The 27,580-nt window shown below is 43.3% G+C and overlaps 1 protein-coding gene across 1 annotated transcript; it reads left to right on the top strand.

Moving 5' to 3' along the window:
• Window positions 1–26,811, top strand: PDCD11 (programmed cell death 11). The gene is made up of 36 exons (XM_052799141.1): window positions 1–141; window positions 977–1,088; window positions 1,681–1,812; window positions 1,992–2,159; window positions 3,074–3,235; window positions 3,870–3,993; window positions 4,260–4,441; window positions 4,979–5,086; window positions 5,563–5,769; window positions 6,099–6,223; window positions 6,863–6,923; window positions 7,620–7,766; window positions 7,890–8,141; window positions 8,955–9,098; window positions 9,796–9,996; window positions 10,560–10,730; window positions 11,130–11,349; window positions 13,676–13,828; window positions 14,884–14,999; window positions 15,163–15,683; window positions 16,188–16,250; window positions 16,724–16,832; window positions 17,347–17,436; window positions 17,766–17,868; window positions 18,403–18,580; window positions 19,247–19,303; window positions 20,098–20,220; window positions 20,471–20,593; window positions 20,783–20,978; window positions 21,390–21,512; window positions 21,841–21,984; window positions 23,030–23,280; window positions 23,929–24,097; window positions 24,368–24,521; window positions 25,094–25,259; window positions 25,966–26,811. The coding sequence occupies exons 2-36, from the start codon at window positions 987–989 to the stop codon at window positions 26,135–26,137; spliced, it is 5,517 nt and encodes a 1,838-aa protein (XP_052655101.1). The 5' UTR covers window positions 1–141; window positions 977–986; the 3' UTR covers window positions 26,138–26,811.
• Window positions 26,812–27,580: the final 769 nt, after the last annotated feature.

Here is a 27,580-nt window from a genome sequence, read left to right on the forward strand (position 1 = left end):
TGCTTCCGGCTGGCTCGTCGTGCCGCACGCGTGCGGTTCCCGGTCCCGCTCCCCCATCCCGGGCTCCCCTTGGCAGCGGCCCGGGGCCCGGCGGCAGCCAGAGAGGGGCTGCTGGGGCCAGAGCGACAGCGGCCGGGGGAGGTAAGGCCCCTGCGGGCAGAGCTCCCGCCTTGCCTGGTGCAGGCGTGGCCGGTGCAGCCGGCTCAGTTACCGGCCGTGGTAGGCGTCTCTGTTGCTCAGCGAGCCCTTTGACGAAGCGTGCCTTGATGAACTTTAATTTTCTTACGCGCTTTCACATTTAAAGGAATTTTATATGTCTAACGGACTGCTTTAAATTTGACAACATAGCGTTTCAGTGCTAATTTCTGTAGAAGGACCGTTGACTAAAGTCATAAATAGCATGTGAATCGTGACCTAATAAGTAAGGTGGTGTTTACTGATTGAAACGTAGTAACGTTAAACATATCTATTAAATAAATAGAGAGAGGTACGGCTTACACAAAGATGTATCAAATTATGTTAACCTTTAAGGGTGGTGTCCAAAAAGTAAACATGCAGACCAAGCTTACTTAGCATTTCACTCACAACTTTCTCCTTGATGACTGAAGCTGGGAACTTCAGCTTGTCCACTGGCTATAATAAAGATCTGTTCAGGTAACTTATGGTTAAAGCAGTTTTATGAGTATCTATGTGGTGCATCTGAATGCCTTAAAAAATTATTACTCTAGTAGAATTGGGCAATAGTAAAAAGTGTTAGGGATGCACATATTTAGATGTACCATTGCAACACTTCAGTGTAGTCAAATGTTAAGTACGTTTGGACGTGAGTTTTTGTTTTGTCACTGACTAACTGTAAAGTAGCCATCTGAATGATTTCTTAGTTTGGGGGTAGTTCACTCTTATGTCTCTTCAGTGTTTGTGAGGAACAAGTGTAACAACTGCACATTTAATCTCTGTTTCGTCATTTGTGCTATAGAAGTGCAAGTATGGCATCCCTGGAAGAAAACTTTCCTCGAGGGGGCATCCAGAAAAAACCCACAGAGGGAAAAACACCCAACCCAAAGTTAGAGCAGGACAACTTGTTTGATGTATGTTGTTTGCATGTTCTTGATTAACTCTTCTCAGGGTTCTTCCACTGTCAGAATATGACCTGCAATCCTTCCTATCTCTTACTTCTATAGTAAACTGTAGAAGGGACTTCCAGAAAGAGGTAACTGCTGACATCCACCTTTATCCTGATCTCTTAAAGGTCCCTGATATCTGATGCATGTTGCATGTGATGACGGAAAAAGTTCAATCAAAATTATCAATCAGGCTTTAGCTTTTAAACTTCCCACAAGCATCTTATTCCTGAGGTACTCGGGTAGTGAGGCTGGTGTTAGTGGGTATAGACTAAGTTTGATCTTTCTTTTTCTGTTAGTAGAATGTGGTGCAAATCACTTGTGCCATTCTTTTCCATTCCCAAGATTCACAGTTTTATAAATTATCAGCCTCAGCCCAAAGGAGATATTTTGGAAGACTTGCATGTAGACATGCAGTTAGCAAGGTTGTTCTCTTTTTTTCTCTGATCCTAGTATTTTCTTCTAATTTTATTTCTGGCAACAGAGTTCTGCCTTAGTGCAAAGTTCATCTCTTTATCCACTTTTATTTTTTACTTTCTCTGCTTATAATCTGCTTTAGGTTCACCATGAAGAACAATCCCAGAAAAGAAAAAGGAGCCAGACTGTTCAAGGAAAGCAGAAAAAGTTCAAGGCAGACAACACAGCCACTGCTAAAGACAGTGTTGTGAATATTGAACCACTCACAATTGAGGTTTGTGGATAAATGTTTTGATTTTGTGTGCCCCTCTCTTCTGGGCTGTGTAAAAATAGCATGTTCTTCCTCACTAAACCTGTAAAATACATCAGTGATTTGGGACAAAAATGTGTTTACCACCGTTATCACTGACTTGCCAAGATATCCACGGTATGCTATTCTTCCTGCTTTCCCAGGCGCTCTGTGAGGGGATGCTGCTCCTTGGTTGTATAAAAGAGGTCAGTGACTACGAGCTAGTCATCAGTTTGCCCAATGGACTTTCAGGATTTGTGCCGGTCACACAGATCAGTGATGCCTACAGCAAACTGCTGAGCAAGGAGGTGGCCCAAGGAGAACTCCTGGAGGTGAGACCTTTGACTGGGGCTGTGATTTGTGCCTGGAAGCTAGGGGGTGTTCATAATACCTCAGAACCACCCCTGAGGTCTTGCTTAGGAGCCTGGTTTCTAGTGTCTTGCAGCTGACTTGAATTTGGTCACCTGCAGTGCCTTAGCTTTGGCTAAATAGTCCTTGAACTTCGTAGACAGCCTGTTGAACATGAAGAGATTTGCGTTGCCTATTTGCTGCTGAAGCTAAATACTTATTCCTGGCTGTAGGCAACGATGGCAGGAAGTTAGGGAAATGGTTGGAAAATGATGCGAGCGTGCAAGTGTTTTTCAGGGGCATGGGGAGTAGCACAGTCCTTGCAGTTTAATTGTGTGTTGACGCATGCAACATGCTACTGCGTAGTGCTAATGTAGACTGACATTGGTTTGGAACTGGCTTTTCAAAGCAAACTTTGCAATTTCCTGATAATGCTGATTGCTAGAAAGAAAGAGGATGGAGTAACCTGTTACCCTGTCTCTCTGGTGTCAGCACTCCAAAAGTTTTCCCAGGGTGTTGTGGAGTGTGGGACCTGCCAGGTACAGTCGCCTTTTGGTGGTGGTGTTTTTCTCTGTTAATGAGGGAGGTGAGGTTAGGGTCATTGTTGGCTCTGTACATGTTTCCTCAGCTGCAACCTCCTGACTCCACGCCATGCAGTATTCCTTTTTAAGCGAAGCGTACCAGTCTTGCTAACATTGCATAGTGTCATCCCTGCCTCTGTACTGAGATCATGGTGTTTGTGGCATTTCCTGTCTCTTATTGTAGGGTTGACAGAGAAACAAGACTTTACTATGGGATTTTGATTTCAAAAGCTACTTCAGTAACAAATTCTGGCCTCCTTATATTATTTAATATTGTAAAATTTGTATGTTTCTCTCTTGATCATCTTGCTGGGCAGGACTTGAATTCGCTCTCAGACATGTATTCTCCAGGGATGCTGGTCAGGTGCATTGTGACCAGCGTTGAGAAAAGTGCTGATGGACGTCGGAGCATCAAATTATCAATTGACCCCAAGAAGGTCAATAAGGGTCTGAATGCTTCAGCACTAGCATCGGGCATGGTACGTGTTCTGGGTCTGTCATAGCCTCTGTAGGCTTTGGAGGTGCCTCTTGCATAGTGCATGGGAGAACGTTTCAGTTTGTCCTTGCGTGGGATCAGACCAGAATGTGGAGCTGCTCCCACCATGGAAGAGACCTGGGAGGAGAGGGCAGTATTGGGTCTTGGCTCCAGGCTGTCACTCATGAAATCCATTCGCCTGATTCTGTTTTGATATGGACAAGTTATTTAATGATTTCTTTCTGGGTAGGTTTCTTTGTTATTTATGCAGAGAATAATATTTAACATGCCTTGCAGAGGTGCTTAGTTGTTTAATTTTTGTGTTTCCAGCTGTATGATTGTAGGCATGTGCCTGCAATTAGAGCACCTGCTATTTTTGAGCATCCCAATTTTTTTTCCCTACTGGTTTCTGAACTCCATACATGCGTAGTTGGATAAGGGTAGACTTGAGACCTCACTGCCAGATGAGCTGTGTAATAAGAAAGAATGTAGTGTTCTTTCTGCTGCTCTGGAAAACTTAGTGCTCTGTCCTTATGAAACAAGTGAGTACTTGGGTGGGGAATCTTACCAGCTGTGCATTCTTTGAAGACCCAGCAGTTTCATCGCGTTACTTAATTGCAGTGCTTCCCTCCCAACAGCTGCTCTCTGGCTTTGTGTCTAGTGTGGAGGACCATGGCTACCTCATTGATATTGGAGTCAGTGGGACTCATGCTTTCCTGCCTCGTCAGAAAGCCCAAAATTACATCAAAGCAGTCAAGAGAGGTAAGAAGTAGTGCAGGAGGAGCTGCTGGGGTTAAAATGGAGGTGGAGAATGAGAGAGATTAAAGCTTCTTGTATCTGTGGTGTTAGTGCACCTCAGTGAGATTGGGTCAAAGTGGAGTCTTTGCGAGTTGCTGAAAACAGTTTCGTGGCTGGTCTGCAGCAAGCCGTTGGATTTCAGCCTGCTTTCTGTAAAAGTTTTGGAAAGATCGGAAGGGAATCCCTGAGTGTTCCTGGTGGAGGTTTTATGCTGTGACTTGTCTTTGTAGGGCCTGACTTGAAAATAGGCCAGAACCTGAACTGTATCATTGTGGAAGTAAAGAACGAGGGAAGAGTGGTCCGTTTGTCTGTTGATCGATCAGAGGTTGCTGCATCCCTTGCAACAGAGCGACAGAACTGGACGCTCTCCAATTTATTGCCAGGGCTGGTGGTGAAAGCTCGAGTGCAGAAGGTAAACTCTAGTTTGGGTTTGTTTTGTTGGTTTGTTTTTTTTTTTTTTTTGAGCCTTGCTGAAGGCAGGGAGACAGGTGAAGTAGAGGTGGAGGTTTATGCCCTGGAAAATTTTGTGCTTGGGCTCAACTACTTTACAGTAGCAAACACTGTTATCTGCTAGACACTCCCTCCGCTTCATTCACCTAAAGTCTGATCTCTGTCCTGGTTGTAATGCCACGAGTATAAAGGCTTCAGCCTGAAGTTGGTGTTGAAGCTTGAAGCGGAACAGGATCCATTTTGTGCTTCTCTGGCCTTTACCTAGATAAGTTATTCACCAGGTTAGCAGTAGTTTTCAGAGTATGCACAGCATTATCAAAAAACTAAAGGATTATTTTTGCAAAACAATGTAGAAAGCAGAATTGTTAGTGGTTTTGCTGTCTCTTGTGATGCACTTGTTGATCAGCACTGACATTTTGTGAAATGTGTGAATTGCTCTCTGAGCTGCATGAAAACTGAGTGCAAATTTTTTCTGGCATCTTTTCCTTCCGCTTCCTAGGTGGTCCCACTTGGGATGAAACTGAGCTTTCTGTCTTCCTTCACTGGCATTGTAGATTTCATGCACATGGACCCAGAGAAATCCATGAACTATTCTCCAGATCAAGTGGTAAGGAGAGTGAAGGATGGCTGGAGTTGGCATGTCGCTTACAGCATCTCTTATCTTCTCCAATGTTTCCGTGGAATAATCTCTGAAATCTTACTGACAATAGCTGTCTTTCTCATCTTTTTTTTGAATTATTATCATGGCTGCTTTAGAGCTGTAAAGAGCAAAGCCATTCCTGGGGTAATGGAAGACTTATTTGGGAAGCATGAGAGACTTGCAAGGGATAGAAAAATGACTTGTGCAGTCGTGTTCTCCTCACTGTATTGGTACTAGTCTAGTCTGTAAACAACAGACAAAAGCAAAAATCCGTCATCTTTGAAGCTGTTAGAACCGAAGTGATGTCTTAGTAGTAATATTGGAAAGTGCTTGTACATGGACAAAGAGTTCAGGTACCAAGCATAATGTCTAAAAACATGAGTAATGTGCCTCTCTCTTTTGTTTACAAACTTGTGTTTAATGACCGTACTGTCTTCTCCCAGATGAAAGCATGCATCCTCTCTATCCACCCCACCTCCAAGGTGGTGCGGCTTACTCTACGGCAGGCCTTCCTCCACCCTGGGGGATCGCCAAATCAGCTCTCCAATGATCGCATGGGGGCAGTGGTGGAGGAGTCGACAGTGAAAGCTTTCTACAAGCAGTTTGGTGCTGTCTTTGAGCTTGATGATGGCACTCTTGCGTTTGCACGGGTGAGTACCAGGGTGGTGAGGCAAGTCCTCCATAGCTATCTTAGCCTCCTGGGGAAGAAGGCTAGGAGGCGGTTTTATTTTCTACCTTTATGCTTTTCGTGAGACAAATACAACAAAATTAAGACAATGTGGAAGGTGTTTGCCAAATCATACATACCCTTGTTCAGGTTGGAATGTAGGAGGGTTGTTGTGGAAGAACTGGTGAAACCTGCTGCACAGAGAGAGTATGTTAGAGGAACAATTTTGTCAGATGCCACCACTTCAACCTAGGGTCTATATCAGTGCTTCCATTTTCCAAACACTAAATTTTAATTTGGTTTTTTTTCTAGTTGAAACATCTTTCAAAAACCAGAAAATCCTTTAAACCTGGGGCATTTAAGACAGGATGCAAACATAAATGTCGGATCATTGAATACAGCCTGATGGATGAGATGTGTATTGTATCTCTGAAATAGTAAGTTTCATAGACTCTTCCAGAAAATTGATTGAAGGATTAGAAGGGTGTGGTTGAGAGTGGAAAATGCTACATTGCTTTGCTGGACTGGAACTTGCCATTTTGGGTTTTTGGCTTGTATCTCTGTTGTGTCACATCAGGTTGTCTGGGCCTCTTGCACATCCTCCCCATCCTATAGGGAATTGGGACACGGTCTATATAGTTGGTGAGCTGAGGCACAGGGAAGCTAAATTACTTCTGCCGAGGTCATGTCAGAAGACTGTGGCTGAACAGGAAGTTGGACCTTAATATTCCAAGTCCCAGCCATTTTGCTCCTCCCTCTTAGTATTTCCATCTATGTGGCTTTAAGCAATACAGGTGATGGGTTCCCCTGTCATGGAGCCATGGCTGGTGGCCATAACTGTGTGGCTGTCACCTGGAATGGAGCCTGGTGAACCTCCCTGAACTTTATGTCCAGAGAGCTGTTTTGGGAGGTGGGTCTCTTGGAGTAAAACACAGAACTCTGGAGTTGTAGAGTACTGGTGGGTGTGTGGGGGATAATGGATGTTTGGGACAAGGCAAAGAGGGGACTGTCTCCTCATATCCTGGATTTCCTTCAAGTTGACTGATTGGTCATCTCTTGTTGTGTCTTTTTCCTAGTCAGATTATTGAAGCACGGTTTCTGCAATACCAAGATATCCACACAGGGGATGTGGTGCAGGTGAGCTTCTGAAGGACTTGTGCAGTTCTGTGTGGCCGTTATACTAAGAACAATGATCTAGCTAATGTGCATTTCCTGTGCCTAATATGTATGTTCAACTTCTGATCCAGACTAGTGAGATGAAAGTGAGGAGAAAAACTTCTCCTTGCAAGACTCGATTAATGGAATGCAATACTATTCTTTCCCCATTTTGTTCAGGTTTTTATTCATGATGCTGCCAAGGCAATCAAATTTTAGCCACAGTCAGTAATTTATTTATGACCATGAATACATTTTTAGAAAGACTTGAGTAAAAGAAATTAAAACTCACCTTGCACTCTTTACACTGAAAGTAAAAGTTCATGTATGGACCATGACAATCCGCTGATGGGATGAAAGTTACTCAGTTATGATCATTCTTATGTCTGAGTCATGACTGTATTGGATATGTCTCTGGAAACAATTCTAAGTTGCCAGAGTCAATAGGGATCTTGCAGAAGTAGCCTGTGCTTAAGGAAAAGAAGTTGTAAAATAACCTTATGGAATGTATAAAAGTTAATGGGTCAGATTGGTTGGGTGGAGTGTGGGTTGGACTAAGATTTTTTTTTTTGGAGGGTGATTAGATTTGGTGATAATTGGTGATGGCTGTTTCCTACTTGTGCACGGTCTGCTTTCCATGCTGAATTTACTGATCCTTTTCCCTATTTTGGCTTCTAGGGCAAAGTGTTTGCTCTGAAACCCATTGGGATGCAGGTGAAAGTGACTGATGGGATTAAAGGGCTCGTGCCGTCCATGCATCTCGCTGATGTGATCCTGAAGCAGCCTGAGAAGAAGTACAACATAGGAGATGAAGTCAGGTGTCGGGTGAGAGCTGCCAGACAGGGTCTTTAGCTGCTTTGCAATCTTTTGTTCTGAGAATTTAGCAGCTGGATTGGTCAGGCAATGGCAGACGTGCTTTTTGAACCTTCTTGTACTTCATTCTTGTAGGTGCTAGAGTGCAATCCTGCAGGAAGGAAGCTGATCCTTACTCTGAAGAAAAGTCTTATCCAGTCAAAGCTTCCAGTCCTCTCCAATTATGAAGATGCAAAAGCAGGTCTGATCACACATGGCTTTGTGGTGTGTGCAAGGGAGTTTGGCTGCATTGTGAAGTTCTACAATGATGTTAAAGGTCTGGTACCCAAGAATGAGCTGAGCTCAGAACCCATATCTTCTCCAGATAAAGTCTTCCATGAAGGCCAGGTAATCAATGTACCTATGCCATGCCTTGTGTTTGAATGCAAAAGAGAAATTGGCAGTTGAGTTGGCTCCAGTGTGGGTTCCCTGGAGGAACCAGCTACACCAAGAGATTTTTATGTCCTTTCACAGACCTGTCTTTGTTTCTAGGCTCTCTCTGTTCTGGTGTGCAGGAGGCACCACGGTATGTGATATAGGGACTACAGTTGGTTGAGTTACTGAGAACTTAGTAGAAGCTTGGGGTTCTAGGCTGCAGTTTCTTCTAAGGAAGTTAAAACTCTTACCTACAGAATCAGAAGGATGAGGTTTTCTGCCTCTGCATTATTCTGGTTTTCCTGTTTGTTTCAAATCCTGCACATCTTAAACCAGGCACTCTGGGAACCATGCTGTTCACCAAGTTCTGGTCTTTGTTGAGGGCAAGCTTATAGAGATCTCAGCCCTCTTCATTATTTTTTCTGGTGCTTTTGTTTGTCTTTAATCCTGCTGTTTGTTGGCTAGCTAAGGAGGAGGTAATTTTCTAGTCAAGATTTCTGACTGCAAATCTGGAGAACTGAATTTTATTCTCAACTCTGCTACAGACCTGCTACATACTTCTAGCAAGTCATTTAATGATTATGTATTTCCATTTTCCATCTGTGTGGTCAGAAGGACATTTGGCTCTGTTTGAGCCTGTTAAGTTATAGTCACTGGCCTGCTATCCTTAGGTGTGAGAGTAAAGTGTACTGTGTATGCATTTCCCTGTCTCATTTTGTAGGTGGTAGCACGCTGAGGAGGATGGTCAGCTGAATTAAACTTTTGTTTTATCTTTTTTGGCTGCAGGTTGTTAAAGTAATGGTCTTAAAATGTGAGCCCCAGCAGCAAAGACTCTTGTTGTCCTTCAGGTTATCAAGCAGGCCTGCCCCGGAGGACAAAAAGGAATGTACTCCAAAGAAGAAACAGGAAGTGAAATATCAAATAGGAGAGGTATTGAATTCAATGACTTCTTCCTTTTTTGCCTTTTCCTATGTGTTTTCCAAATGATTTGGTATTGCTTTGAACAACCTTGCTTCAAGAAAAGCTGTTGGTAGTCAGGAACTAGCATTAAATGTGCATTTCTTATTGTGTGGCTGGCCTCCTGGATCAAAAACAGGATCTCTCTTGTCAGAGGTCAGGATAAAGGAGTCCCAGGACAGTCTTCTGGAGGTACCAATTAGTGCTCCTACTCCTAGGTGGAGTCCTCTTTCTTCTGGATGCTGCTAATGTTCTCACTCCAAAAGCAGCTGCTTTTGCTCCCTGGAAAAAGGCAATTTAGGAGAAATGTTTTGAAATGCTTCCCTGTTGTCTTTGGAATGAACAGTTTCCAACACCCTGCAGATACTGCCAATGAAGGAACAGGACAGTTCTAATCTTGTTTAAATTATTCCCTTTGCCCTTCAAACAAAAAGTCACAACCAAGAGAATGTTTCTAGCTCTTGATTTCTCTGGGAGCTGAGAATTACTTTTTATTTTACTACCAATGTTGGCATGCTTTTCAGGCTCAGCCTAGTTGATGTTTTTCTCATACAGAGCTGGGAGGCAATGTCAGAGCCCCTGCAGCACAGCAGTTGGTACCCTATGCATCAAAAGGGATGACTTCAAAGACACTTGGGATTTTATATCACTGTATTTGTTCTCCTTTCAGATGGTTGATGTGAAAGTCTTGAAGAAGAAAGATAGTGGGCTAGAGGTTTCTATCTTAGAAGATGAAGGCAATGTGATAGCTTCAATTCCCACAGTGCACCTCTCTGACTTTGTTGCTACCTGCAAGCTCCTGTGGCATTGTCTTCAAGAGGGAGATGTCCTGCCCAGAGTTATGTGCCTCAGTGACAAGGGAGACCATATCGTATCCTTTGCCACCTCAACCACTCAAACAAAGTGGGGGGAAGGAGATATCTGTCAGGAATCCAGAGTATCTGCAACAAACAAGATATACTAGTTAGCGTGTTAAAGTGGAAGTGCCTGTCAAGCTAGCGATGCTTCAAAGAATCATTATAACTTGCTTGTGTTAAAAGTGAGGCTCAGCTGCTGCTAGAATCCCATTGGAACCAGGACTTGGTTGTGAATGGACTGAAGTTCCCAACCAGCTTCTGGACTGTTAATCATATCACAACCTTAGCAAAAATGTTGCTGTTTTTATACCAAAAATCAGAACTGAAACGTTAGGAGGTTGACATTTCTGCTAGGGTGAAGCATGCATCTTTAATGCTGAGCAGCTTAAGAGACATCAGCTGCTAAATTTTAGTGTAGAGAGATCAAGAAAGAAATTGGAATTGTGGGATTTTGAGCTCCTGTACTGTCTAATCTGCAAAAAGTGCTCTAGCCGAATGGTTAGCAGCACCAATAGATTTACTTGGCATCGAGCTCCTTTCATTCATCTTTTCCCATTTTTCCTAACTGGTTGTTCAGATCTTGAGCAGAAAGTCTGCAGTGATTTCTGCTGTACAAGAGGAGCAAATTGTGAGAAGTTTCTCTGAAATCCAGCCTGGGATGCTGTTGACTGGTTATGTGAGGAACGTGATGCCCTTTGGAGTGTTTGTGGAGTTCCCTTTTGGTGTGACAGGACTGGCGCCCAAAGTGGTAAGCAATGCATTCACTTCAGTAAACAGCATGCGTGTAATCAGGCATGCTTGTAACATGGCTTTTAGCAAAGGTACAATAACAAGGACGGAACAATAGGGCCGTGAATCCTGTATTTGCACAGTTTCCTCCAGTAGGGTGAAAGCTGCTTTTAGGTTTGTGTTTAAATTCACTTCCAAAATGAAACAAAAGATTTTATTCAAGTGAGCTTAAGCTTCAACAAGGATTTCATGTGACTTCAGTAATTCATTTTAATTGATGGCTTTTCATTAGTCTTTGTTAATTTCTCTTATGCATTTTCATGAAGTCTTAACTCAGACCCTTCTGAACCACACTGCAGGTGGTTGATAGTTAGCAGCTGTGCTTCGTAACCCTTGCCCCTTTGTTTCCTTTGCACAGAGCATGAGTGACAAGTTTGTGACCGACACCAAGGACCACTTTGTGGTGGGACAGACTGTGATTGCGAAGGTGATGAGCATTGATGAGGAGAAGCAGCGTGTGCTCCTCAATCTGAAGGTGTCAGAGTGCAGCTCAGGTGATTCTGCTGCAGAGAGCTTTGCCCTGCTGAACCAATATTTCAAGGAGATGAAAGAAATCAGGAACTTGTTGAGAAGAAGAGGTAAAAGTTTGCACATGTTCTGCTAAAGGGGATCATATCACAAAAAAGGGGATCCAGAGGAACAAAAAGGGAAAAACCATTTTCCTTGAAGTGAAAGAAAGGTCAGTTCAAGCAAAGACTTGGCTTCTGAAAGGAGCTTGTTAGAAGAAGGATGTGTGTGCAGTGTCTGCCATTGACAAAAAGGCTTTTTGGAGCTACAGCTGGAACAAGCCAAAGAAGCTGCTCTTTTCACTGAATTCTGCTGGGCCCCTTACATTGATTTCAGGTTGAAGCTTAGAGAATTAAAAATAAGGGGATAAATAGACGAACTGTGAGGTCCATATACCAATAGAGGAAGTGAGATACAATGGTACAAAAGGATGGGTTCTTTGAAGGGCCTGTGAAGGTGAAAATAAGAAAGGCCAGGGTTAGATTGGATGTTCTGTGGACCAAAGCTTTTCTCCAGCCTTGGAGATGCTTTTTTTGGTGTGAATATTTGTAATTGCTTTATGAACCAATCTAAAAGTTAATCAACTGAGACATATGGCAGTAGTTTCACCATTTAATTATGTGTCATGTGAAGCATTGTCTCTATTTGTTTATTTTGAATCTGGCAATGGTTAATTTTTAGTACTCCGTGCTCTTGTATTTTAAGAGCCTTAGTCTGTAGACCTGATTTCTCTGTTCAGTAAACAGATGTTAAACTCCAAAGAGCTTACAGATATAAGGGATATAGGTTTCACAGCTTGGCCCAATCTAATGTGCCAACAGAGGTGTAGGAATATGGTTTTTCTCATTTGTTTGGGGTTTTTTTTAAGTGGAAGAATGACTCATGGAAGTCCAGAAGGAGTTTATTTCTGTGTGCCTGAGTGAATTGCCACAAAGCACCAGTGAAGCAAAACAGGCTGCCCAAAGCCCAAACCTGAATTTCCCCAAATGCCTGAAAAGGGAATAGTGATAAGCAATATGGGAGGCTCTCATTGCGTGCAAACTCATGTATTGGAAACAGGCACTTAAGACCTACCCCTGCTAGTTACTCAGTTTAGGAAAAACAGCACCGGTGCCTGGATAGTAGGGTGATAGGCACATAAGAATCAGAATGGACATCATGTCAATTTTCTGTACTCAAAAGTGATGGAAGAACAGAAGACAACTGGAGTTGGCCTGAGTCAGTGCATCAATGTCACTGTGATTTTAGAAAGGCTGGGCAAGTTAGCTGTCTGATGGTAAAGCCATGATCTTTTTTCCCCTGGTGCTTTTTGAAGAATGGTACATCTGTTTAAAGTGAATGATGCTTTTGGAGGGTTAAAATAATAAAGGAGAAGGCTTTGATTTAAGAAGACTTTCCTTACTTGCCTATTATACTCTGCAGGCAGCAGGTGCTCTTACTGTGTTTAAGCAAATAGGACTAGCTTTGTCCGTCAAAATAAAGAGGAATCGTTGACAAGAGTAATTATGTATTATTTGTATGCATACTGTATTTGCTGGTAACTCATAACTGATGAGAAATTACCATTTCTACCTTCATCTAACAGTGCTTTTTTTCACTATGACAGTGAAGGACACTAGCATTGTTTTTTACAGGCAGTTGAGAACTGCTCCTACTATTCTTATAGTACAGAAATCTGCATCTGTGCATGCTGTGGTCATCAAGTTGTTTTTTATTGTTGATATTTGCGCATGGGATGCTTGACTTTCACAGAGGGATTTTCCAACCACCCTGAGCCTTAGCCAGGATCTGCTTAACTAGAAAGTACAAGGATAATTATGCTGGCACTCAGGTTCTTGTGATAACCCAAATGTAGTGCTCACATGAGGATGAGTTTCTACAAATAGATTTGCCTACTTGTATTACAGGTTTGCTGAATGAGTCCTCCAGCAAAGGTTTTCTCACATGCTGTTTTTCTAGTGTTAGGAATACTGGATGTATTGCAGTTGATTTTTATCAAATTCTAACTTTGCCTTTTTAGGTTCTTTCTATATCCAGTAGCATTTAATGTTTTGTTCCTATAATTGTGAAGTGACAGGTCTGCTTTGTGTTTTTAGTATTAATATATTTTGCTTTCACCTTCTTCTATATGCAGTGGTGTGCCAGTGTTTCTATAAGATTGGAAAATGTTCTCTCCAAAGTTATCAGATCCTTAGTGCCACAAAATTATTTCTACTTTGATTAACTCTTAGAATTTACTTTGTATTTCTACAGATTCAGGAGCCTAAACTTTGTTTTCTGTTATGAAGGTGGATATAAATGCTTGTTTGTGCACTCTTGAGCAAATGTGAAGGCTGTCTTTGTTTGCAAAGAAATAACATAGGTAAAACTGACTTCCCACTTCTTCTCTTTATTTAGGGGAGCCCAGCATGGCCCAAGGCCTTTGTGAGTTGGTGCCTGGGAAGGAACTGCAGCTGGTCGTGCAGGATGTGAAGGAGGATGGCTCAGCACTGTTCAGCGGCAGCTGTGTCACAGGCTTGACTGTAACAGCCACTCGCTACCATTTGGGAGGTGAGGGTCTTGTCTTTGCTTGCTTTGGTTTTCACTCTTGTACTTTGAAACCTCTGTTCTGAAATGAATTCTGCTGCTGAGGAACTAACATGGGAGGAGCCTGATCAGAGTAAGAATGGGCTTGAAGAGTAGTTTAGTTTCCTAATGTGTTGCCGACCCATTTGCATGATTGGGAACATATAATTTAAACCTATTTGTGCCTCTGTTATGCCATCTGTAAACCAGACCTAATCCTGCCTCATATCTTGGGCATCTTGTAAGGTCTAGTTTGTGCTCCGAGATCCTTAGTTGAAGTGTACTGTATATAGACAAAGTATTAATACAAGCTCCAGCTTTCTCAATTTTTTTTCTTCTTACTTTAAAAATATGTTCCTTGGAGTATGCTCTACCTGAAATTGCTGTTAATTTTTCTTTTAAATCAATGTGACTTTAGAACAGGACTGCAATTTCAGTACTTTGCAATTCAAAAATTAAAGCAGAAAAGTGCCATATTATGCAGAACCAAACAAGTACATGCTGAGATATCGAATAAACCAACGAAACCAATATAAACTGCTAACTTCAGCAGGAGTAATACCCCAGCACTTCTGTGTTCAGAAGAGTTTCTTTGTTTCCTCAGCAACAGATAGACTGATGATGGTTTTGTGTAAATGTTAGCATAATCTTTTTTAAAACCTATATTACCTTGCCTTCGTGTTTAGTCAGCCTTGTCTGCATTATTTAAGAGCTGCATCTTCATAAAATCAATATAGTTCTTCCATGAAAGCATCAGACTCTTTTTCCAAATAAAAAAGCCCCCTTTTTTTTCCTCCTTGCCATTAATGTTGGAGGAATCTGTTCTTTTCTTAAAGAGACTTATTATATGTTTGGTACTAAGTTGACTTTGTTACAGTAACTTAGTTACAATAAGTAATTAAGCAGTCTTTTTATCACTATCGTCTTCAGGAATTAAACTGAACCACGGGCAACACTTCCTGTCTGTCATGTTCCACTAGCTCAGTTGCTCAAAATTCTTCACTGACATCAGGCGATAATCTCCTTATTCTCATTTGTAGACAAAAATATTGTTCCTGGTGAGAAAACCAAGGCATTGGTTCTCCATGTGGATGCCCTCACATCCAAGGTGTATGTTTCTCTTCGGGAAGAACTGTTAAAACAAAGAGCCAAGCAAGTATGTGTTCAGTTTTTGGATTTGTGTGTTTGTTTGTCTAGCGAACTCTAGGCGATTAGTGAATTTTGAGGGAGGGGCTGTTTCCTCTTTTTGAACTGTGGGAGGTAGAGTGGAAGGAATCAGAATCTCAGCAGAAGAAGTCACTATCTCCATTTCTGTCTAGCGGCTCACAGAGAACTCCCAGCACTCCACCATTGTGCAGCACATAGCAGAAGACTTTGCCATTGTGTCTTTGTTGGAGACAGGCCAGCTGGCAGCTATCCCCATAGCGTCTCACTTCAATGACACCTTCCGCTTTGACTCAGAAAAACTGAAGGTGGGACAAACAATCTTTGCAACCTTAAAAGTAGTGAAGGTGAATGACCACGGAGTCTTGTTAGCAGTACAAGACCCAGCAAAGAAGAAGGTTTTTGTAAGGGTCCGGAACGAATCTGAGACAGCATTAGAAGAGATGCTTCCTGCTGTGAAACACTCACTTTCCCTGGGGGACACTGTTACTGGTACTGTTAAATCCGTCAAACCAACCCATGTCACAGTTGCTATTGATGACAAGCTGACAGGTTCAATCCATGCATCCCGGATTCTGGATGAAGTGCCCATAGGCTCTTTTCCAACGTATACTCTGAAAGCTGGACAGAAGGTGACTGCTCGAGTCATTGGAGGCAGAGATGTGAATACTCACAGGTGGGAAAACATGCACATAATATTACTTCTTGGGCAATGCAAGGGGTGAAACAGTAACTCAATTCAGATGGTCTAGGCTGTTCCCTCTGTCACCAGCTGCTGTTACAGCTACCCTTGCTGGGGTAGCTGAGGCCTGAGGAGATATGCTATTATATTCTATCCCAGATCCAGGTTTCAGTGAATTAGCTCTCTACCTGTGTCACTTTATTTGTCTTGAGTGTAGATTGCAAGAAAAAAAGATTTCTAAACTCTTAAGGTCCAGTGGAAGCCATAAATACAAGCAGGATTTGGCCCCAGGGGCTAAATTTGCTGGAGTATTTTGGGTACCTAAATTGCCACTGAAATAGTACTAGGAAGAACTGGAACTGGAAGGTTTTGGTAGTTTTAGAGGGCTTACACCTGGTTTTGGTTTTTTTTTTTTTTTGCCAGTGCAGAGGGATTACAGGTGGGTGACTGGGGCTTGGGGAGATCATGAGAAATTTTGATCCTTTTCCTGTTCTTTAGGTACCTGCCCATCACCCATCCACACTTCACACAGTCCATTCCAGAGCTCAGCATTCGACCAAGGTAATTGTTGGCGTATGTGCTGTCTGCAGATGCTTCACAGACCTTGTATCCTTGTAGGTTCCCTCCCTTGTTCCTCTCATTTGTGAAGGAGCTGGCCATGAGCAAGGTCACACCTGTATGTGGTATGGCAAGGCCTCTTACTCTCTCTTTCACACTAACTTGGGTCTGGGAGCTGTGTTAAACCTCACAGTGCTCTCCTAGCACATGATTTCCTTTGAACGTCCTTTTGGCTTCAGGTTCTGCCAGTCTGGACTCTGGCATGTCCATTCATGTCAGAAGGATTCCCTCTTAAGCCCAGGGAAGAATTAATTCCCTGCAGAAGGATGCAGCTGGGGAGGGGATGGGGATGAATGTCACAAAGGCATTGTCACAGTAGTACTGGCTCACCATAATCTCCTGGGTTTCTAACTCCTATCTTCACCATTAGGACCAAAGCTGTCCTACTGATGTCCTCTTTCTTTGTTTGCAAACAGTGAAATAGAAGGGAAGGTCACAGCAATGCTGAACCTTAAAGAAGACAGTGCCCTCAAGAAACTTGGACTCTACAATGTTGGACAGACAGTCACCTGTTTTGTGAAAAAGGTGAGGTCAGAGTCTTCCTAAGAAGTGTGCTGGGGGACGCAGCAAGTGGGGGTGACCTCAAGGGCCTTAATTCAGACCTAAACACTGACACTACTGTGGTCTTCATTAATTGTGAGAGTGACCCATGCAAAGTGCAGTGTCTTACGGGGAGAGTAGGAGAAGGAAGTCACATTTTCTATACTTGACAAGAGTCGAGCTGACTGATCCTCTCTGACATGCCTGTTTGTTGCCAGCAGATGCTTCCCACCCTGCACTCTAGCAAAATGGCCTTTGAGAAATTGTGTATGCCACCAGCACAAAGTACGCTCACTGCTGATCCCCTGTGTGCACTTGCCCGTGAACTACAGCAGTGTTATGCTTGTAAGAGTAGAAGCCAAATCACCATTTTTGCTTGGTGCAAGAGCCAAGGCTGGAGTAGTTCTTTCTAGCCTTAAAAATCAGTGAATCCACCAGGGAAGGGTTTTTTTTCCCAAGGTCTCATGCTGTCTTCTCTGGTTATTTGGTGTCTTCTCAGTATAACATCCTCAAAAATTGGCTGGAGGTAGAAGTCGCCCCTGACATTCGAGGAAGAGTTCCTCATCTGCTGCTGTCTCTGAACACCAAGGTAAGAGGCCATTACAGATAAGCTATAAAAATTTTTTTTCTGTGCACATGGCTGCAAGTAATGACTGCAGACACTTCTGACATCCATGTGAACTCATAACCCAGTCCTCTGCCCTTTAGGTGTCACTGCCTCTCACTGAGAAGCAAGTAGTATGCCTGTAGCTAGTTTGGCTGAGGATAGCAGAACCATTGAAGGAATGCTGAGCTATCAGTCAAGTACACACATCAAAGATGTGTATAGAAAGTATAAGGCTTCATAGGAGAATCACCAGTCAGAGTTGTGCAAAGCTCCTTTTCTGGTAATAAGTGGAAATCTATCTTTTCTTTCAGGTCTTAAAACATCCGGAAAAGAGTTTCAAAAATGGCCAGGCAGTATCAGCTACAGTGACTGGAACAGATGTCACAGAAACAAACCTCTGCTTGTCACTCACAGGTATAGTGGAGCTTTAACAGCAGGACCCCACTGCATATGATGCTTTACTTAGAGGTAGGCCTACACTGACCCCTCAAGTGAAGATGTTACACTCCAGAGCCAAGCTGTACTTCCCTGTAGGACAGAACTAACCTTTGGGACCCTGACCCAGATGTAGCAGCATGCAAGGCAAGAGAGGTCAGACCTATAGACTAAAGAATCACTTCCCTGCTGTCTCAGACTGAAGCTTTACCTGACCCCTGAGGAATGTATTCCCTTCTGATGTCAGACATGAGATGGTACATTTGCCAGCATTTGTCTGTCATTATGTATCCTGGATCCTGGAACCGTGCAACTAGGGGACCTTGTCTGGGCTACCAAGACAAACGTTGCTGTGAACATGAGAGAGTGCATAGACTGCACCTTAACAAAAGTTGGTGGGTTTGATATGTGACTAGGCAACTAAAATCGGCTTCACTGACTCATTACCCCTGTTGCTTTGATTGCATGCTTTTAGAGTATTATGAAGCTCTCTCCCTCCTTCACTTTTACCAGGAATTCAGTCACTGGAGCAGGGCACCATCACTGTAGGCATGGTAACAAAGGTGACTCCACACGTTGGTTTGACCATTGCGCTGCCAGGTGGGAAGACTGGCAAAGTCAGCATCTTTCACCTGAATGATACTTACACGGAGAATCCTCTGGGTGACTTCAAAGTTGGCAAGATTGTCAGGTCAGTAATTCTCTTTCTTGTTCCCTCCAGCTGCAAGGCTTAGAAATATCCCCCTTTGGTGACAGGCTTTTCACTGCCATAAGATGATGCCAGACCTGTAAGCTTCAGTCTATAGCTAACAAGTAATGCTGACTTCTGACCTTATATGCCTTTGGGTGAAAGTCTTTTATTTTCCATGTGTGAAGAAGCCCCTTTTCAGCTGTCTTCTTGGACTGTGTTTTGAGAGTAGCTACTCTCTTAGCTAAGGTGCTGATGGGACTGAGAGAAGCCACTTATCCCAGCTCTGCTGTGGTTCTGTGGGGTGTTTGGCAAGTCAGTTGTCCTTACATTTGTAATGCACAAGTAATTGCATTTCCCTACTTCACAGACTTGTTGGGAATGCTGGAGAGTGCAACAGGCCAAGTGACTGAGCCGTAACAATCTAAGTCTTTTGTACTAGCAATAGAGACTGGATAAAGGAAGTAGATACGTTTCAAAAAGCCCTTTAGCTGTTTTCATGAACTGTTGTGTAATGCTGGTTTGTGTTAGACAGCAAGTGCTCCGAGGGACAGAGTGGTTTGTTTCCTCTAGAGTTTCATTCTGCTAGTGAAAATATCTATTTTCTACCTATGGTTTTTTTAACAGGTAAAAAAGCTTTCTGTTTTCTCCCCTTACTCTGCCATGCAGGTGTTGCATCCTCTCCAATGAGAACAGCAAAATCCAGTTATCTCTCCGGCAATCCCGGTATGTGTCATCCCTCCAGTCTGTTGATCTACTAGTGAAGAAGAGGACAGTGGAATACAGTAACTGTTGGTTTGGGCAGATCAGTGTGAAGTGTTAAAAGGACAAGGACTAAATTTTTTTTTTTTTTTAAGGGATGAGATTTGTTCCTACTTCAGATTTTCCTGTGTATCGGCAAATGTGGAGATGTCTGACAATGTAGAGCTGATAGAGTGGGTTCAGATTTAATTTCTGTTCATCATAGTTTCTAGATCTAACTTAACTTTTTTGTTTATTTGGAAAGAAAGGGAAAGTTCCACCATTAAATTTGCAATACAAACACATTATTTTTCAATGTTCAGCTGCATTTTAACCATTTTGATTAAATAGCACACTTAGTCCTAAATGTCTCTTAAAACTGAGCCTCTTGCTTTGTCTTCTCTATGGAACAAAAATGCATAAACCATGTGGAATGAAGTATCTTAGAAATATGTGGGGAAAAAACCCAAGTCAATGCTGTGCAGAGTTTCAGACAGCATTTTACTTCCTCGTTTTCTTAGTGTCAGAGGAAGCCAGGCTGATCTGTTTTGCTTGGCTTTGTTTACAGCAGCGTGTCTATTCCCTAATGCTATGTATAGCTTCGCAGAAATGCAGGTAGTCCATTAGTACATTTGAATAAACTGAAGGGTGTCTCTGATCTGGTATGTTTCCCAGAAGGTACTAGCTGTTGTTAACACAGATTTCTTTTTTTGATATCCAGAGCACAATGTGGATTATTCAGATGAGTGCTTTAACTTCTAACCTCTCTCTCCTTTTAGGCTAAACCCAAAGAGCAACAGCAAAGTGGAGGATGTTGAAATAACATGTATTAAGGATGTTAAAAAAGGCCAGCTAGTGAGAGGCTATGTCAAATCAATCAGTCCATCAGGTGTATTCTTTGGGTGAGTAGCATAAGAAAATTATTCTGGGAAATGAGGGGTCTTGGAGAACTTATTTTGAATGTACGATTCTGGAATCTTGTTTGAGGGTGGTCTCTGGCATAATGCAATGTCGCAAAATGAAATTAAAGTAGCGAAAGTTTGTGTGACACTGTGTAGAACTGGTGGTGCTACAGATACAGTCACTGCACTTTTTTATTTTTCTTTTCTCCCACTATGGAATACTTATTTTTGGTTTTCCTCCTCTTCTCAGCTTGTCCACTTCTCTTCTGGGCCGAATCCTGTTCCAGAATGTTTCCCCTTACTTTGTACAGAAACACTCCGTATATGAAAAGTACCTGCCTGAAGGAAAGCTGCTCACTGCCAAGGTGCTTGGGTAGGTCCAACGTTCTTTAAAAGGGGCCATGTATTAGTGGAAAGGAGATGGTGGAGGAGGAGAGGATGGAAAGAGGGAGGATAAAAGCCAGGAAGATTTGAAAGAAGTTCATAGCCTTGCAGTCATTGGAAATGCTCTGATTTCCCCCCCCCCCTCTTCTCTCCTGCTACTCCTGGCAATGCACCACAGTGTAAATGGGAAAGAAAAACATATTGAGCTCTCTCTCCTGCCCGAGGACACTGGGATGCCAAGCGTCTTGCCTGAATCCCTAGGCCTGCCACGATATGATGCAGAAGAAGAGAAAAGAGAGGCAGATGACAGGGAAAAGAGAGAAGAGCTTAAGCTGAAGGCAAAACGCACAAGAGAAAACTCTGAAAGTGAGCAGGTATGGATGTGATTGCACAGGACATGCTAAAGGACTTGGTTGGCCCAAATACTGAAGGGACTAGGAAGATCCACTAGGATCAGGCTGAGGAATTATACAGAGTAGGAAAAAAATATTAAATTGCATTAGAGATTAGCAAAGATCAAAAACTATTCAATTTGGGTGGGAGCTAACTGAATTAGCAGCCCAACTGTGTTGCTTGTGTGGCCCGTCCTGTTGGTCTTGGCACCATATGTAGGTGAGCATGGGTTTATTCTCTGTTGTCTCTGTTATGTGAGAGGATAGGGGGGATGCTGTGCCAGGGCACCACCCTCTCTCTGCTGTCAGGGTCTTTACTTTGTGATCAGAATTGCCTTTAAGATTCATCCCAGTTACTGCCATCCAGCATCCACTCATTCCCCCTTGTTGCAGGAGGCGAAGCCAAAAAAAAGAAAGGTCTGCCCAGCAGATGAAAATGACAGTGGAATTGAGATATATTACCGGGAGGAGGATGATGATGACCAGGAGGAAGAGGCAGCTAAAAAGAAATCTAAGGTGAGAAGTTTGGAGGAGAACCTGAGCCTGAAATGACTTTCCAGCCCTGTTGAGATGTCAGTTTTGACTTGGATGACTAAATATCATTGCTGCAGATAGGAGTGACACAGACTGGTGTTTGTGTCATCTGAAAATGGCTTGAGGTGGATTGAGTTTAAATTACAGCAAAGGTGGCCGGAGTTTAATGTTTTTGCTGGTAGGCTGCTTGCAAGTGCGAGAAGTCAGTAGTACTGGCCAGAGAGAAGCCACAAGCAAACAGCAGTTGTCTGATCTCAGTATAAGAACTTCAGATTAAAACCCAGGGCATTCCCTGTCTTCCTCCAAACAGATAAGGAAACCTGATGAAGCTCCCAGGCTGCAGGTTTCCATGGGCTTCACCTGGGATGAGGACATGAATGCAATGGATATACCTGTGCTGAATCAGAAGGAAGAGAGCTCGGAGAGCGAGGCAGAGGAGGATCTACAGTCGAAGGTACTGTTCACTAGTGTTGTCTGCACAGGACATACCACATGGTGGTGGTGTTTCAGTATTTGCATGTCTGTCTGCCCCATAGCAAAGCCTTTTAACCCAAGGGAACATCTCTGACAGCTAGTACAGAACTTCCTTAGCTACTCTGAGCACTGGGCTTAGCAGCAGATATCTCTGAAGCAGAGGAGAAAAGGCCCTATTTTTACCATGGCTGCATGAGAATAGGGCTTCTTATGTTGACATGCTGAAAAAGATAATTATTTAGGGTCAAACAAACATTTTCATGAAAGCAAAATTTTTGTGTTTGATGTCAGCTCTGTTTTTTACTTTTCTGAGTTGTAAATTTACAGGAAAACCTGGAGATGAAAAACCTTTTCAAATTACAGTCCTCTTACTTAGAAAAACACCAAAAAATTATTCTTTTATGTTATAATTTTTTAGAAGAGTTTTTCAGTTTGAGCAGTTCAGCAAAATCGGAAACAAGCTCACAAATTGCTTTCATGTTTGCTCTTCAGGATTTCCCCCATCCCCTCTGTAAAGGCCGTGCATGGCTGATGCTTTGTTGCCCAAGGTATAGCTGCCTTGTGCAGAGGACTATGGCACCGTCAGTTCCCAGTTTAGACCTGAGTCACCCTAGTGATCCAGCAACATACCCCAGTCTTGCACAATTTCTCCCCATGTATCCTGGATTTTTATAGAGTGGAGGGTGGTGGTGAGCACTGGCCCAGAGGGTAACGATGGAAGAATGAGAGGGAGGGGTGAAGCGTGAATCCTGCAGCTGGGGTGCAAGACTAGCAAAATATTTGGTCCCTCAATGTATTTCATTAAAAGTAATGAGATTTCATGTACTGCTGCTCTTCTTGGAGGTGTGAACTGTGTGTGAAGGGGTGGGGGGAGTGTACCATTTTCCTCCTCTCTTAAACAATTGGCTTTACTTCTTCCTGTGAAAACCACCTAGCCTTGGACATATTGAGGTCTGGCTGTGCTGTAGCTGGGCCTGCCTATGAAGTGCCTGCTTTTCCCCAGTCCTCCTTTTTTGCTCTTTCAGCTGAAGAAACAAACAAAGAAGGAGAAGGAGCTAGAGAAGCAGAAGAAGGAGAAGGAGCTCTGCAAATTAGAGGCAGCTTTGATGGACCCGAGTCGACAGCCCCAGTCAGCAGATGACTTTGACCGCCTGGTGCTGAGCAGTCCCAACAGCTCCATCCTCTGGCTACAGTACATGGCTTTCCACCTCCAGGCTACCGAGATTGAGAAGGCCAGAGCTGTGGCAGAGAGAGCGCTTAAAACAATCTGCTTCAGGTAATAATGGGGCTCTGCCTTTCTTTGCCCCAAAGAATAAATCATTGTGGGGTAGTTGTGGTGGGACAAGAGCATTGGTAGCGTCATCAGTGTGTGTGCATGTGTGTGTGGAGTGGCAGAGTCTGTTTCAGTGATCTCAAAAGGATTAAATGGTAGCAATTGTCAGCTGGCCCTTTGAAGGTCTGGCCTGAGTCACCACAGTTGGCCTGCAGCTGACTTGCTGCAGCTCATGAGTGCAGTAACTCCCCAAGGTATCACTGAGCGCACGGACATACTTCTGAGCAGTTAGAAGGGTTTGGAAGAGCATTATGCTGTCAGTGATGTTGTCCTTAAATCAAAACATGAAACAAACTGTGAAACTCTTGGGGCTGCACCCTTGTGTATTAAACCATCTCTACAGCATGATTAAGTATATTGTGCTTTCTTGAATCATCCTTGTGGTTTTTAATTACAAACAACAGTGATCCAAAGTTGTAGTGTGAGACAACTGCTGTGCTCTATTCCAAAAGTGGTGTTTCAGTGAGCAGTATGCCCCCTTCCTTTGTCCTGGAGGCAGGCTATGAGTCAGTGAGTCTTTGTAGGGTGGTTTGCAAAAAGCTGATGAAGACTGGTAAAGGGCTAAATATTCTTGTTCACATCTGCTTTAAGGGAAGAACAGGAGAAGCTGAATGTCTGGGTAGCTCTGCTGAACTTGGAGAACATGTATGGTACTGAGGAGACACTGATGAAGGTCTTTGAGAGAGCTGTTCAATACAATGAACCTCTGAAAGTCTTCCAGCATCTGTGTGACATCTATGCCAATTCTGAGAAGTACAAGGTAAGAGTGCAAGCAGGTCCCAGGCACCTATCCCATTCAGTCATGCCAGTAAACTACCAATGCTGGCTGTATAAGTTTCCAGCTGTCAGATGTTAGGTCTATCCTGTTCCTAACTGGGATTAATAATTATGATTGACAGCAGACAAGGAACTAGTGATACTTGTTTTTCTGTCATAAGTGTTTGGAGATACCTGGGCCACGACTAAGAGTTTTAAAGCTACAAGGCTTTATTATGAATCTGTGTGATCTAACGCAACTCTGCCCTTCCAGCAAGCAGAAGAATTGTACCACACAATGCTGAAGCGTTTCCGTCAGGAGAAATCTGTGTGGCTGAAATACGCCTCTTTCCTCCTGAAGCAAGGCCAGACTGAGGCTACACACAGGCTTTTGGAGCGTGCTCTCAAGGCTTTGCCCACCAAAGAACGTAAGCACACTCTTCACCATCCTTAATGTGGACCATGTGTTAACAGGTCTTCAGTAGATGGACTGCTCTCTGGTATCTCTGCCTGTGACACTGTTTGTAATAAGTGAAAAGTGCAACCAGTTGGTGCTGAATGTGCTGCCCTTGACTCTCAGGGGAAGAGAAATTTCAACCTGGATATCAATGCTACATACTCCCGTAATAGAATTTGCTGTGATGGGCAAAAGCAAAGCACCCAAAGCAAAGACAACTTTGAGTCTTACAGCCCTGTAGAAAAGTTAAGTTGGTCTAGTCCCAGGTTTGTGGGGCTGCCCGTGGATGCTGCAAGATGCCTTTTGAATGTAAGAATAAACTTCTGTCTCCTGCAGAGAGCTGAAATGGAAGTGAACTGTGGGATCAGAGTGGGAGAGAGAAGGGTCACCTTGGTACAGAACCACTTTACAATAGAGCCTTTTGTCTCTGGGTAGAGATGGTGCTGTCTCTGTGCCTGCCTCTGTTCTGTGTAATTATCACTTGTGTTTGCTCATAGGGAAGGGAGCTGCTGTGGTACCCTAACATGTCATTACTTGTTCCAGATGTGGATGTCATTTCGAGGTTTGCACAGCTGGAGTTCCGTTTTGGGGACCCAGAACATGCCAAAGCCCTCTTTGAGAGCACCCTCAGCAGCTATCCCAAGCGGACAGACATCTGGTCCATCTACATGGACATCATGATCAAACATGGCAGCCAGAAGGAAGTGCGGTGAGTTGTGCTACAGCAGGCTGGGAAGGGGCAGAGTACAGTGCTTGGAGCAACACCTGAAAAGATCAGAGGTACCCTGCAGCATGAGGTTGTATAGGGCTTCCCAGAGCAGAGCAAAAGAAAATTATTATCACCTAGAGAAAGAAAACTGGGGTGTGTGGAAGTGCTTATCCTTGCCAGGACTGAAGAGACTCCAAGGAGATCCATAGGGCAGAAGGGGGCTGATTTTGTAAGTAGTGGCCTGCATGACAGAAACCAGAGGACTTGCACTGAGGTTCTGCTGTCCCTCTGGAGGGATTGCCTTGTTGTATCTGAAGGGTGAGATCAAGGTCTTGTGTATCTTGCAACATAAAAATGGAGAAACTTTTTTTTTCCTTTTCTTTTTCTTTTCTGAGAGTTGACAAAAGGAAGTCCAGCTTCCCACACTATGGATCCAGCCACATCCACTTAATGAATGCAGGATCAAATACAGTGGCTGGATCTTAGCTTAAGTTGACCAGCAGCCTTAGAGTTCTGCAAGCAAATAGAAGGCTTCTACTTCAGGGTTTTGGCCAGTTGTCAGGAATCTCTGTCTTCGAGCACCAGCACTTTGCAGCAGGTTGAATGTCTCCCCTGACTTTCTGCTCTTTGTTCAAAGGCAGGATACAGGGCTTGTATTGAGTGCTGTCACCAACACAGCAATCTGAATCACTTTGGTTTCTTGCAGGGACATCTTTGAGAGGGTCATACACCTGAGCTTGGCACCAAAGAAGATGAAGTTCTTCTTTAAACGCTACCTGGATTATGAGAAGAAATTTGGTACAGCAGAAAGTGTCCTTGCTGTCAAAAGAGCAGCACTTGAGTATGTGGAGACCAAGAGTTCCCTTGCTGATCCCTAAACACAGCACAAGTAAAAGCAGAGAGACTCAGCTGTCCATGCAGTGTCAGAACTGAGAGGTGTGGAGTTCTGCCATGAGTGTCCATGGGCAGTTGAGTTTCTGGAGAGTATTGGTCTATGACCAAACCAAACTGGAAAGAACAAGCAATCGAAGGAAAAGATTTGATAAATGTTTACAGCTTTGTCCAGATGTTACAAATAATCCTAGTCTGTTGACTTTGAAGACATGTTTTTAAATATAGACGGTTTTATAATCAATACAAACGTCAGCCATACCTGTCCTGCTTTCCTGGGGAAATCATGCAGTTACGACCACTATTTTTTAAGTACAGTGATGTCTTATAAATTGATTTCTCTCTCTGTCAAGATGGCAGAGAAGATTCTTGCCTTTTGGCTGAATTAACACTTCGAAAGATTTATCTCAAGTGCCTTTGTGCTCCTGGAAATTGGCAGAGCAATACAGAATTGTGGCATAGTTGAGGTTGGAAGGGACCTCTGGAGATCATCTGGTTCAAACCCCTGCTCAAAGCAGGGGTCAGCTAGACTAGGTTGCTCAGGACCATGTCCAGTTCGGTTTTGATTTCTCCAAGGATGGAGACTCCACAACCTCTCTGGGCAACCTGTTCCAGTGTTTAACCACATTCACAGTAAAAAAAGCGTTTTCTTACATTTAAATAGAATTTCTTCTATTTCAGTTTGTGCCCATTTCCTCTTGTCCTGTCACTGAGCACCACTAAGAAGAGTCTCGTTCCACTTTTTTTACATCCTCATGTCAGGTGTTTATACATGTGGATAAGATCCACCTTGAGCTTTCTCCCCAGGCTGAGCAGCTGCAGCTCTCAGCCTCTCCTTGTATGATGGATACTCCAGTCCCATAATCATTTTCCTGTCCCTCTGCTGGACTTGCTCCAGTAAGCCCATATCTCTCCTGTACTGGGGACCCCAGTATTTGACACATGACCCCAGATGTCTCACCACTGCAGAGTAGAGGGGAAGGGTGTCCTCCCTTGACCTGGTGGTAATACTCTTCCTAATGCAGCCCAGGATGCTCTTGTCCTTTTCAGCTGAAAGGGCATATGCCTTTAAAACCCACAGCATCCAATTGCAATGGATCCCCTGATTGCAACACCTGTTGTAACAAGTTGCCAGGGATAGATAACAGAAAAAATAGTGATTTTTGGTAGTTGTCTCTTAAGAGAAATCAGTGAAGTCAAAGAAAAAAGTGTGTTTTCTGTGCTGAAAAAAAGTTATCCCAATCTAACCTTCTGCTTGGAAAAAGCCAGTTATCTTGGGTACTTAGATAGGCTCTATGACTGGTGTTGGTGCCTTATGATCCGTATTTTCGTAACTCTCCAGTAACGTGGATGCGATCATCCACATGTTTTACAGGTGAAGAACTGAAGGGAAGGGGAAAGGCACGGTATGCAAACAGGTGTGATTATCC

Source organism: Harpia harpyja, chromosome 10, assembly GCF_026419915.1.
Source record: "Harpia harpyja isolate bHarHar1 chromosome 10, bHarHar1 primary haplotype, whole genome shotgun sequence".
In the NCBI taxonomy this organism is placed as follows: domain Eukaryota; kingdom Metazoa; phylum Chordata; class Aves; order Accipitriformes; family Accipitridae; genus Harpia; species Harpia harpyja.

Bases quoted from the DNA above. Each gene is read 5' to 3' on its own strand.
- PDCD11 (XM_052799141.1), top strand. From the start codon at position 987: ATGGCATCCCTGGAAGAAAACTTTCCTCGAGGGGGCATCCAGAAAAAA. The intron at 9,099-9,795 runs GTATTGAATTCA...TTCTCCTTTCAG, and splicing joins TGAAATATCAAATAGGAGAG to ATGGTTGATGTGAAAGTCTT. The intron at 16,251-16,723 runs GTAATTGTTGGC...GTTTGCAAACAG, and splicing joins GAGCTCAGCATTCGACCAAG to TGAAATAGAAGGGAAGGTCA.